This window comes from Budorcas taxicolor, chromosome 17 (assembly GCF_023091745.1).
Source record: "Budorcas taxicolor isolate Tak-1 chromosome 17, Takin1.1, whole genome shotgun sequence".
Taxonomy (NCBI): domain Eukaryota; kingdom Metazoa; phylum Chordata; class Mammalia; order Artiodactyla; family Bovidae; genus Budorcas; species Budorcas taxicolor.
Genome location: NC_068926.1, coordinates 57252823 through 57265287, shown reverse-complemented (window position 1 = coordinate 57265287; position 12465 = coordinate 57252823). Strand labels below are relative to the sequence as shown.

At 44.6% G+C, this 12465-nt stretch overlaps 1 protein-coding gene across 1 annotated transcript; it reads left to right on the top strand.

Annotated features, from left to right (window-relative positions):
* Positions 1-1806: 1806 nt before the first annotated feature.
* RFC5 (replication factor C subunit 5) lies at positions 1807-12143 on the top strand. Its single transcript, XM_052655180.1, has 11 exons — positions 1807-1952; positions 3458-3522; positions 3787-3923; positions 5059-5138; positions 5783-5856; positions 7040-7199; positions 7920-8001; positions 8369-8498; positions 9019-9096; positions 10141-10195; positions 11248-12143. The coding sequence occupies exons 1-11, from the start codon at positions 1891-1893 to the stop codon at positions 11342-11344; spliced, it is 1020 nt and encodes a 339-aa protein (XP_052511140.1). The 5' UTR covers positions 1807-1890; the 3' UTR covers positions 11345-12143.
* The last annotated feature ends 322 nt before the right edge of the window (positions 12144-12465 follow it).

The window sequence follows — 12465 nt, the reverse complement described above, 5'->3', positions numbered from 1 at the left end:
GTGAAGAAAGCTGAGCACTGAAGAATTGATGCTTTTGAACTGTGGTATTGGAGAAGACTCTTGAGAGTCCCTTGGACTGCAAAGAGATCCAACCAGTCCATTCTAAAGGAGATCAGTCCTGGGTGTTCATTGGAAGGACTGATGCTAAAGCTGAAACTCCAGAACTTTGGCCACCTCATGCGAAGAGTTGACTCACTGGAAAAGACTCTGATGCTGAGAGGGATTGAGGGCAGGAGGAGAAGGGGATGACAGAGGATGGGATGGCTGGATGGCATCACCGACTCGATGGACATGAGTTTGGGTGAACTCTGGGAGTTGGTGATGGACAGGGAGGCTTGGCATGCTGCAATCCATGGGGTTGCAAAGAGTTGGACACGACTGAGCGACTGAACTGAACTGAACTGAATACTTGTCAAAGAACCAAGAATACAATACTCACTGGATAGTTTCTACAAAAAATAATGTTGGAAAAACTGGATATCCATATGATAAAGAATAAGGTCATTATACTAAATGAAGTAAGTCAGACAGATGGACATTGTCATATCACAGCCCCATCTGACCCCCTTCTGACTCCCCAGGAAGGGACCAGGGTGAAGCCATAACTGTCATTTTATATTTGCCCTCTGTCCCTCTATTCTACTCCTAAAATGGGTGACAGTGTGGTAGTAAGAGGCAAGGAGCAGCTACTTCTAAATGAGAACGCTTGTAATCCTGGGTCAGTCTCATCTCCTCTCAGGATTGTTGTCTTTCTCAGCATGGCAAAAAAAAAAACAACAACCAACAAACAAAAAACAGGGACTTCTCTGGTGATCCAGTAGCTAAGAATCCGAGCCTTCAAAGCAGGGGCCTGGCTTCCATTCCTGGTCAGGGAACTAAATTCCACATGCCACAGTGAAGAGACCGTATGCTGTAACAATGATCCAACAGGCGGCAATGAAAATCTCTCGTGATACTGCGTGCCACAACTAAAACCCAGCGCAGCCAAAACAACAGCCAAACTTTATTACGGATATAATACACACTTATTGCTGGGAACTACAGACCAGCAAAATAGAAAACATAAGTGGTTCATAATCCCCTTACCTCAGAAAAAAAATACTAACATTTTGATACCAATTGTCCTCAGCAGCTTCACGTCAGAGGGACCCTGTCCTCTTCGCTTACTAAGTAGCCCTTTCCAGTTACACATATTAACCTGGAGGGACATTACTTATTATTTATTTTTTCCTCTCTGGAGTTGTTTCTGGAGGTTGTTCTGTAAATTTTGTTAGGTGAGGGGCATAGATTTGAGAGACAGACTAAAGTTGGAGTTGTGCTTGGAGTTGTTTTTCAGTTTGAAGTGCTCACCTCCTAGCTTTGGGGGCAAAAAGTATTTCAAGCCTTGTTTTTTATGGTATCTGTATTCAAGAACTGGTCATGTCATGTGGGGTTGTTTTACCTCAGAATTTTTTAGCGCTGGCCGCTTTCTGTTCCTTTGAACGGTAACAGCTATAACTCTGGTGACGACTGGAATTGCCTTTGGCCGTGAGACTTTAATTTGTAATGACGATTAGGTGGCTGTAGGGGGTGGCCGTGCCTCTCCGGCGCGCGCTCCCTCTGGGTTCAGGACTCTGGTCCACACTGGAGAGGGGAGATCCAGCTAGAGAAGGGCGGAGCTGGGGCGAGGCGTCCGCCCGGGCCTGCCGGCAACCAGGCAACAAGGCCTTAGCAACGGGGAGGGGGCGGGACCTAGGGAGGAAGTCCGATGGCCGCTAAATCTCGCGAGAGTTGCGTTTGCGCGCTAACTCGAAGTGCGAGGGTCCCTGGGTGTGGTTGCGGCTGTTGGCGAGGTTCGGGCCTCTGGGAAACGCGACAAGCCTACCGGCCACCATCATCACCATCATCATTATGGAGACCTCAGCGCACAAGCAGCAGCAGCCTGAGGCGGCCAAGATCAGAAACCTGCCCTGGTAGGAGGGGGCCTGGCTGCTGCGGGGAAGGGGATCGGCCGCGCGCGGAGGCGGTGGCCCGAGTGAACAAGTGGCCAGTCTCCAGCCCGACCTCGCCCCGCAGTCCCCGGACTTGAGGCCGGGGTGGAGCCACAGAAGTTCACCTGCCCTCAACTCCCCAGTCCTGCTCTATTCTATTTATAACTGGCTAGGTCTCCCTTTACCCGTAACCCTGGGCCCCCTTTCCTGTTGCGGAAGAGGAAAACGGCTTCCCCACTTGGGTGACAACATGGGTTCGATCCCATGTCTTCTGACATTGCCTTGGCCTCTGTGGCAGAATATTCTCTCTTGCCAAAATAGCCTCTTCTCTCGGTGCGATTACTGGTCACATTTTAAGCTAGAATGATGATGATGATGATGACAGCACTTCCTAGTTAACATATTTCAGTGACTTTGTAACACGCACCCTATTAGATGTTGGAATTTTGCAAAGACCCTGGGAAGAAGATACTGTTATTCCAGCTTTACCAAAAGGTTAAATGACTTGCTTAAGGTCTAGAGTTGGAAAATAGGTTTGGATTTGAACCCAGGTGGTCCAGATTCAGAGCTTGCACTCTTAGCCAGTCTGCTTCCACAACTGTGTCTTACTGTTGTTTTAAAGACTGAGAGGATTTGGCTTGATTTTTAAAAACTCTTGTTTCTTTTCAAAAGTTTTCAAGATAATGAGTTCGGTTTGTTGTTACTATAGTAAAAATACATAACATACAATTTACAGTTGTAGCGATTTTGTAGTGCATTCAGAATGTTGTGTGATCATCCACTGTCTAGTTGCAGTTTTTCATATACCGCAAATGGAAACAATATACCTATTGGCAGTCACTCCCCATTCCCCTCTCCCTCAGCTCCTGGCAACCACTCATCTACTTTCTGTCTCTATGAATTTGCCTATTCTGGATATTTCATGTAACTTGAATCATACAATATGTAGCCTTTCATGACTGGCTTCTTAGATCAGCAGTTCATGTCCTTTTATTGCCAGTAATATTCCACTGTATGGCTATACCACCATTTATTGATCCATTCATCTGTTAATTTATATTGGGATACAGGTTCAATTTTGAATTAACGTTAGGTGCCCATCCAGGTTGAGATTATAGGCAGATAGCTGGAAAGGTGAAATGAGAGCAGTTTTTCAGCATTGTTGACATTTTTTACCAGATATTGGGGGGGGGGGGAGGGCGTGGCCACAGGGGTTAGCCTGTGCATTTCATAATGTTTAATAACTTCCCTGATGACTATCCACTAGATGCCAGTAGCACCTTCCACCCAGTTTTGACAGGGGAAAAGTCTGTAGATATTATCAAGAGTTCACTGGAGGACAAAATTGCCCCGATTGAGAACCACTGGGTTACAGGTTTTTGTATCTCTCTTCTTTTAGTTGGGATATGTATGAAAGGACTCTTCTGCACCTAACAAAATATTCTGGCCTTCATATATGTTGTAATGCATGCTACATTGTATTTTAGGGTTGAAAAATACCGGCCCCAGACACTGGATGATCTCATTTCTCATCAGGACATCTTGAGTACTAGTAAGTATCCCTGTGTCAGTGGCTGGTATCCTAGCTGAAGAACCTGGATACATTGCTTAGGGATGTGGTCTCTGCTGTGATAACCTTAAAGAATCTGACTAAGCTTTTGGGATGTGGCTCTGACAGCTGCATCCTTCAGACGTTTCATTCCTGCCCGTGCCCTGGATTTGAACACAGATGTGAAGTAGACTCAGCCCAACTCTGGCCCACGGTGAATGAGGCGACTGAGACTGATAGCATCTCTCTTTCTCCCCCCATCTTCAGTTCAGAAGTTTATCAGTGAGGACCGCCTGCCGCACCTCCTTCTGTATGGTCCTCCAGGGACAGGAAAGACATCCACCATCCTGGCCTGTGCTAAACAGCTGTACAAAGATAAGGAATTTGGCTCCATGGTCTTGGAGGTAAATGAAAGGATTACCCTTAACTTTCAACGGACTCTGGTTTCTTATTTTTAGTTCTGCTAGTTTTGTTTTCCAAGTTAGTTGCCCTGCTGGTGGTTGGGAAAGAAGCAGATATACAATATTTCAATTCACTTTTCCTATAATTGACATTTTTGCCGGGAGATTTTGGGTGTAACTAGAGGGCAGTGGTAGGGCCAGGTGTTTTTGTTTGCTTTTGCCAGCTTTTACTCAAACACTCAGGGGTCACTTGGTTGCTAGCTGTATCCCATGTGCCCTTCTCCATGTTGCTCCACACTATTCTTGTCCCAGAAGACTGGGCGGTGTTGCTGACAAGCTCCCTTGCCCTCTGGCTCCTATTGGGTTTGGCCAGGAGTTGGGGGAAAAATAATGCCTGGTCCAGCCCTGGGTCACCACAGACGGACAGTGTCCCCACCCACAGGGCACAGCACCCAGCATTCCCCAGGAGCCAGCACCACTCCCCCAACAACCCCTTAAGACTTGGGAGTGGTAATGGGCCCCAGTAGCCCATAAGGTATTGCATAGCTCTTGTGGTTTCTCCCACACCTCACGAGCACCTTTTAAAATATCTCTTCATTTAATTCTCTTCAAATTACCGAATTTGAGTGTGCTGTTTACTGCTGGGACACGACTGATCCACTTAGATTATGAAATTCTAAATATTGTCTATTGTTAAGAAAAGAAATGGTTTAACTTACTTTTTTTGTTATAGATCTTAGAATCTTTCTGCTACCAAGATTCTTAATTGTTCTTACTTCAGTTTATTAAAGACTTGCTAACTTCTGGGTTGCTCTGGGTTGTGGTAGCTAAAATTAGTATCATTCTGCTCCTGCCTGGGGTGCTATTCACTGTGACCAGACCAATTAATTATTCCTCCAAAGCATGTCAGTGATTGTCCTCAAAAGGGAGAAGAAAGATAGTCATTGGCCTTTCAGAATATAGTGGAATGATCTAGTGAACTGTGAGTTTTAAATATAACTGCTATCTTTTAATGATCATCTCTTTATCTGTCCTTAGACCTAGAGACCTAGCTTGCTGAGCAGGACTGATAAAAAGATACATTAATTCATAGCACACTAATATGTTTTCTGTTTATTCTGGCTTCTTTCACATTTAGCTGAATGCATCAGATGACCGAGGAATAGATATTGTTCGGGGACCAATCCTGAGCTTTGCTAGCACAAGGACAATATTTAAGTAAGAATTCTTTGCATAATTTCTCTGCTTAAAGATTTTGATCAGTGAGTTGTTTTTTAAATCCTCTCCTTTGCCAGTTTATAAAAGTGTACAAAAAAGAGGGGGGAGGATTTGTCAAAAGCAGCCATGAGAAAGACATAAAGTACAGGAATGGTGGTAAGAAATACTAAAATGAAAATACTATCTAAATCTATTTGCAGGTACTCTGGGGCAGCATTAGTTTCATTTTATTGGTTAACAGAGAACTGATTACATCATGAGACTGGGTGAGCTAGTCTGAATTTAAACAAAAATGAATTGAGATCAGGGTGGAGAACTAGGATGGTGGTGAAAAAAGAGAGGAAAAGACAGTAAAGGTGATGGGGAAAAGGCAGCACTAGGATAATAGGATTCTGGGTGGAAGAACGAGGAAGGTGCCAGAGGACAGAATGACACAGAAGTTAGACCTCTGTTCCCTTCAAGAGTTGAAGGAGCAGTGGAGTATTGGCTCTGTGTGACCACAAATGTCTGCTTTGGTCAGAGTTCTAGGAAAAATGAACTTTATGAGCCAGGGCCCAATGGCACAAATGTGAAGGTGTAGGTTTGGGCCTGGAAGTCACAGTGAGATTGAAGAAGCTTTTAGAAAGTACCACTTGTTTTCCTAGGAAAGGCTTTAAACTAGTGATCCTAGATGAGGCCGATGCCATGACTCAGGACGCCCAGAACGCCCTGCGGAGAGGTAAGGAGTATGGCCATGTACAGTGTGTTGGTGAGGACAGCTCCAGAGAATTAGCATCTTTGGACGTGAGATAGGACATGGCTTCTTTTCAGTTTTCATTCAAATCTCTGTATGCCTTTCACTTCATATCCCATCTGATGATCTAGACAAAAATCTCTGCACTGGGATATTACCTCTTTTAGTAACTTAAAGACATAAACCTTTTGGGGACTCTTAGGTAATGACCAGACACTGGTGTTTTATCCTCCTTTCCCCCTGGGTTCAGTTTCAGGGTTGGGAATTTGTACTGATGGATGGGAGCGGTTAGGAAGTTGTTCATTCCTAAACTGCTAGATAGGCCTTTCTGCTGTTGGTACCCTTAGATACAAAGGAGCCAGGAAAGTAATACTAGAAATTTAGTTGCATCAGTCATGTCAGAAAGCTGACATGATTTCACTTCTTGCCAGGAAAATGATTTGGCTGGGAAGGGAGAGTACGCTGTAATTTGTCAGTCTTCAGGGGCCTGGTGCAGTTAGTTTCTTTGCAAGGACATTCTTAATCTCTCTCATTAAGATTCTGCAGTGAACAGCTAAGAGAGAAGAGAATCTTTAAGAATCTTAGGGAGGAGTAGATTCCAGCCCATGTTTAAGGAGGAGGAGAACAGAATATCTTCTGGTCCTAAAGGCGTTGGCAGTCTTTCTGCAGCATCTTGTTCTGTTGAGTCAGTCTGGGCAGATCCCAACGTGAGAATGTTGGTACAGAATGAAACTGATGTCTTCGGCATCTCTGAATTCATGTTAATGCTTTGCGAATGCTCTAAGAGTTTGAGACAAAGTCCATTGGAAAGTCTTCAAAAAGCCATCCTCTTCCCCTGCCCAGTAAAAGTTGGGGCAGCATCCATCTGCTAAGTAGAATTTTATGCAAAAGGGAAGGAATACTGGATTTCACATCTTAATGGAGTAGAATGGCAACAGTGCCAGAATCATGGCCAATCGTGGAAGAGGAAGTGTTCTGTACAGTCCTGTTCATCAGCTCGGGAAAGGATGGCTGGTCTCCAGGGACATCCTCTCTCACTACCATAGCATCTCCACTTGTCTGCATTCTTGTTTTCTGTGCCTTTCACATGACCCTAGAAAAGTGCAGGGTTTCTGGGTCCCTTGAAGAATCAGAATGGAAGTGAGGTGGTTTTCTTTTCCCTTGCCAGTGATTGAGAAGTTTACTGAAAATACCAGGTTTTGCCTCATCTGTAACTATCTGTCAAAGATCATTCCCGCCTTGCAGTCCCGGTGTACAAGATTCCGATTCGGACCACTGACTCCCGAACTCATGGTTCCCCGCCTGGAACACGTCGTAGAAGAAGAGAAGTAAGTATGTTGAAAAGCAGGGAAGAGGGGTGGGCTTTGGGAGACTGATTGTTGGGTAAGGCTACTGGCTGGTATGTTTTAAGGTGATACCGTTTGTAGATAATTCAGGAAACCTGGCACAGGTTAAGCCTCCCTGTCTGTCAGCTGCCCTGGCATCTCACAGACATTCTTCATGAAAGTCATTTGGTTCTTCACTGGATTCTATCCTTCTCCCCGGGAAGCTGTCCCACCTTCTTCCTGCTCTTCTTTTGTTGTTGGGAACTGCACATTGCCAAGTCCCCTCTGCTAAGATGCCTCTAGCCTTTCTTGACTAGAAGGGAGAGTCCTGAGCCATCACATTCTGTGTAATCAGATGCCAAGCAAGTAACCAGCCCAAGCCGCTGCTGTTGTTAACAGGTGCCTTGGCTCTGCAATTGCAGATCTCATCAGGACCCTATCCTCCCAGAGAACAGATTTCAAAGCTACCTGCGCAACAGTTGATTAAGCAACACTTGATCCCAATAAGAGTCCTTCTAGACTTGGACTGGACTGTGACTCAACATGAGGCCAGTGTCCCCAAAAGCCAGTGAATTCTGGAGTCTGTAGATCAGGAGAGTATTGTTAACTCTATCCTTCCCTTTTCTTTGTTTAAATTCCTCGATCATCCCAGGCCATCTTGTTCCCTCCATAAGCACTTGTGCTCTCAGGACCTCTGAATCCCTTCTGCCTATTTCTTTTCAGAGTTGATATAAGTGAAGACGGGATGAAAGCACTCATAACTCTTTCCAGTGGAGACATGCGAAGGGCTCTGAACATCTTACAGGTATGGCACTACTCCAAGCAGATCTCTAGTTGCTTTGGAATAGTTTTCCAAGAAAGACATAAGCAACAATACAAGAGAACTGGTAAAAACTTGATCTTGTTATATATTAAAGATGTACCCCCACCCTTGTGTTTCAATTAATTGAAAGAATAATTTGTTGCAAACAAGGGAGAGATAGGGAAGGACTCTGCAGCAGTAACATAGCTGATAAGCAGCGGCATCCTCCGGACATGGCCAGATCTTAGCAGTGTAAGAAGTACAGGGTTCAGCCTGCCGGGTGCCTCCCCACCCCCACATTGCTGCCACTGAAATTGCCTCCTGATCCGCCTGCAGCAGCTATGGTGATTCTCCCCCTCTGTCTGCACAGAGCACCAACATGGCCTTTGGGAAGGTCACAGAGGAGACCGTCTACACCTGCACAGGACACCCACTCAAGTCAGACATTGCCAACATTCTGGACTGGATGTTGAATCAAGACTTCACCACGGCCTACAGGAATATCCTTTCTCATGCCCTACAGTCGGTGCTTACGTGTCCAGGGTCTGAACATGGAACTCCTTTCAGCTCATGATGGAGCACGATCTGTGGGCGGAATGAGTGCTTGTCTTTAATGCCACAGAGTTCTTCCTGAAGGGCCCTGACCTGGTTGTGGCTTGCAGCCACTCCACTCACAGATGGGAGGGAAGCACTTAGACATTGGATGGAAGATGCAGTCATTTTCAAGATGTCAGTGTTACTCTTGTTTTCCTGTAAAATTAAGAGCTAGGTGTAGTGATGTAAAGCCTTTTAGGGAACGCATTTGGTTCTATTCTCTACTAGACAGATACAACTGTTATTTTTCAGAAAACCCTTATTGGATGGAGATGAAAACACAGAAAAATAAGAATTTGAGTCCAACATATGCCACTTCAGATGGAAAGCAACAGCTGTGTTGGGGTGAAAAGCCCTGCTTTCAAGTCACTCTCTACAGTGTTTGTCCTGGAACTTGGTCCCTTTGCCTTAACTGCTCCTCTCTAGATATCATGGAGTTAAAAACGCTGAAGGGGTTGGCGTTACACGACATCCTGACGGAGATACACCTGTTCGTGCACAGAGGTAACTCATGTTCCTCCCCAGTTCAGAAGCTGTGTATAAGGCAGCATGCTTTGGGGTTGGGGGTGGTTGGAGAGGAAACCTGAAGCTCCACTGTCCACTTTGGAAACAAAGAAACAGGAATGAAGAGGTGTAAACCTGGTCCCTCATTTTTTGTTTTATCTTGCTATTTAAAACCTTGTTCTAAAAATACTCTTTTGACCTCTAGAATGCTAGGGGGAAAGAAGAAATTCCTGAAAGGCTAACTTATTTCCTCCAAGGGTTCATATTTTAAAGCAATAAGTAGGATATTGTAATTCGTATTTCTAAAAGGGTATTTTCCCCAAAAAGAGAGGGAGAAGGAAGATCTAGCTTCAGGTCAGCCAGAGTGGTCTCACCTAAACCACCTTAAGTTCCCCACTTGGTCGTGTGTTCTCTACAGAAAACTGCTGCTCGACCCTGGCCCACATACTACCCACCCCAGGCCAATCCAGTTAGCCCTTTGAGGGAGGACCGGACACTTGTGTCTTTGAGCTCTGAGTGGTCTGTTGAGCCTCATGGAGAAGCTCCTCCCTGACCCACAGTCACCTGCGGACAGTCTGGTCCATGAACACTGGTTCTGCCAGTTCCTTTCTAAGCCACTGGCTGGTGTGTGAAATTCTGCCCAAGAACGTGGTTGGCTCAGGCCCAGCTCTGCACTTAGTGGACACTGAGAATGAACTGACCTTTAAAAATCAATCGTTTTCAAAATTGGGATAGCAAGTGAGCACTCGGCTTTGACAGTAACTTAAGAGTGACCCAGTGGCTGAAACAGCATTGTGGATGGGTCTTCCACCTTCTTATGATCACTCTGGAACCTGCTCATTTTTTTAGCTACCCTACAAAGACTCAAAAAGAACAAAAACTTTGAAAACTTACACACTTTGTACTTCTAGAGGCATGGTGTCTCAAGGATCTGTAGCTTCAAGAGATTAGTCTTATCTGATGTGGAAACTCATACTTGTCCTCTGTGATGTTTTCAACAGTAAATAATGACAGACCCCACTCATTTGATTTTTTTCCTCCCAGTTGACTTTCCATCTTCAGTTCGAATACATTTATTGACCAAAATGGCAGACATTGAGTGAGTATTTATTTTCCGGTTTTGTTTTCCTGCTTTCCCTTTGTTCTGAGTTTTTTGTTTCTACTTGTTTAGAATCAGTGGTTTGGTCTAAATCATTCATACATAGTAGAGTTTAGTTTCGGGTGGGATTATTGAACAAAGCGGGGGGAAGGGCGTGGAGCTGCTTTTTTAAAGCACAGGGGTTAAACAGGGATAGGTACAGCTCAGTTACATATTTGAGATAAAGGCCTCTCCTTCAGCCTCAGAGGCCGGGTCCACCCTTGTTCTCCATGTGCTCTTGTTATTTGGGACGCCTGCTTTATAGTTCAAACATCTAGGTTGTTTGGGGACAGCCAGCTATCCAGCTGTTATTAAGGCATTTTGGCATACGAAAGCATATTGCAGGGAAAGTAAACATAAACTCAATTTTCCACTTTGGCTGCTTCAGTAAACACAGTTATTAGCCCCCAGTGAAGCTGGCAGCTCTCATCTGAGTAGACAAAAAGCACTGGGTTCAAAATAGACACCCACATCAGCCAACTCCAATTCACCATCACTGGCATTCACACGTACCAATTAGGTCACTTCTTACTGCTACACTGTGAATTGCATGGTTTTACTTTCAATAGCTGGGCACTTGAAAAGGTTGCAAGATAAATACCAGTGTCTTGCTTTATTGACTAGACCACAGAGCCACAGATACGGCAAACCAAACTTCCCAGTGAATTAGGAGGAAGGAAACTTAATTAAAATCCCTCTCAATGCATTTTGTAGGTGAAGAAATAATCCCTAGTCACATGCATTTTGCATATTCACAAAGAGCTTGAACAAAGTTCAGTTCAGATCACCACTACTGGTAACAATTTTTAAAAAAATTTTTCCTTTGTAGTCTGAATCAGATTTATGAATGAGTATTTGAGGCAGCAAAGAAACTGTCTGGGAACACAAAAGACTGCTGCCTGGGATGAATTTCCATTCCCTCCTTCAGTCCTGCAGCCGACTTTAGGTCTGATTGCTATTGTTCTTTGGTCAAAAGGCAGTGCTATTCTTAACTTCGGTTTGCTTTCTTTTAGGTACAGACTTTCTGTTGGCACCAGTGAGAAGATTCAGCTGAGTTCCCTCATTGCCGCTTTTCAAGTCACCAGAGACCTGATTGTCACTGAGGCCTAGATGCTGGGGACCACATGCTGCCAACTCACTCTCAGGCCCAGCAGTGACAGGAGAGCAGGGGACTGTGTCACAAATGAACAGCTGCGTGGGCTGGGTGTTTACACAGTCACCGCCAACTGTGTAAAATTGTTCCAGGCATGGATGGGCAGACATTTAAAAAGTACTGTGTGTGTGGCTGTTTGGAGCAGGGCTGTACAAAGCAGTTTTAATGTCCAGCTCTCTTCCTGCACTATGCATATGTGTCTTACAAGGGAACAAAGCAAAACCCATTTTTAGCCTTAAGGCTTTTACTCTTCAGTTGCTTGGATGATAGGAAATTGGCGTACCCCACTTGGAACATCAGGCTTTCAAATCTAATACGGCCCAAGTATCTTACAACACAAGGTAAAAAGAACATCACCAAAGTCACATTTATAAATCTAATCTGTGGTATACTTTAAATAGGTGTTAATGGGTTTCTGGCCCAAGCCATTATGCTTTTATAAAATGAACTCAATTTTCTTCCTTTAAAACCTGGCCTTTTTATTTTTGCTCTTGAAGTAGAATAATTGCTTGCTGGTTCCTAACTGTAGTGTGGACAGGAGAGAAAACGTTCATTTGAAATGATGCCACTGGGGCCAGAGATCATCCAACACTGATTTGTTTAACCCAGGGCACATGAGATGAAGCCTGACTAAGCCTGCAAGTGCTGAAAGGATTGGAACTCTTTGTATTTAAATAGAAGACAGTTTATCTCCAAGCATTTGTGCTACATCTGTGACAGGGTTGTGCACAGTAAAAATAAAGCAGCTTACTTACTGTTTAAGTGACTTCTCTTTCCTTAGCCAGCTATACAGAGGCTGCCTTGTTTGACTTGCATTTATATGAAAAAGCCACCTCCAACCCTGATTATCACAGAATTAACTTTCTTTGGAGGCTGTTCTTTATAAAGGTGTCTAATGCTTATACCGTCAAAAGGGAGAAGTTGCTTATACCCATCACTCAGGTGGGCCTCGTCTGAAGCTAATGGCCTAGGGGTGGGGGTGGGAGATTGTCTCAAGGAAGCTGCCCAGGGCCTCTCAGACTACACCGTAAGATATTTCAAGATGAACATGAAATCTAAATGTTGCCCAATCTATTCC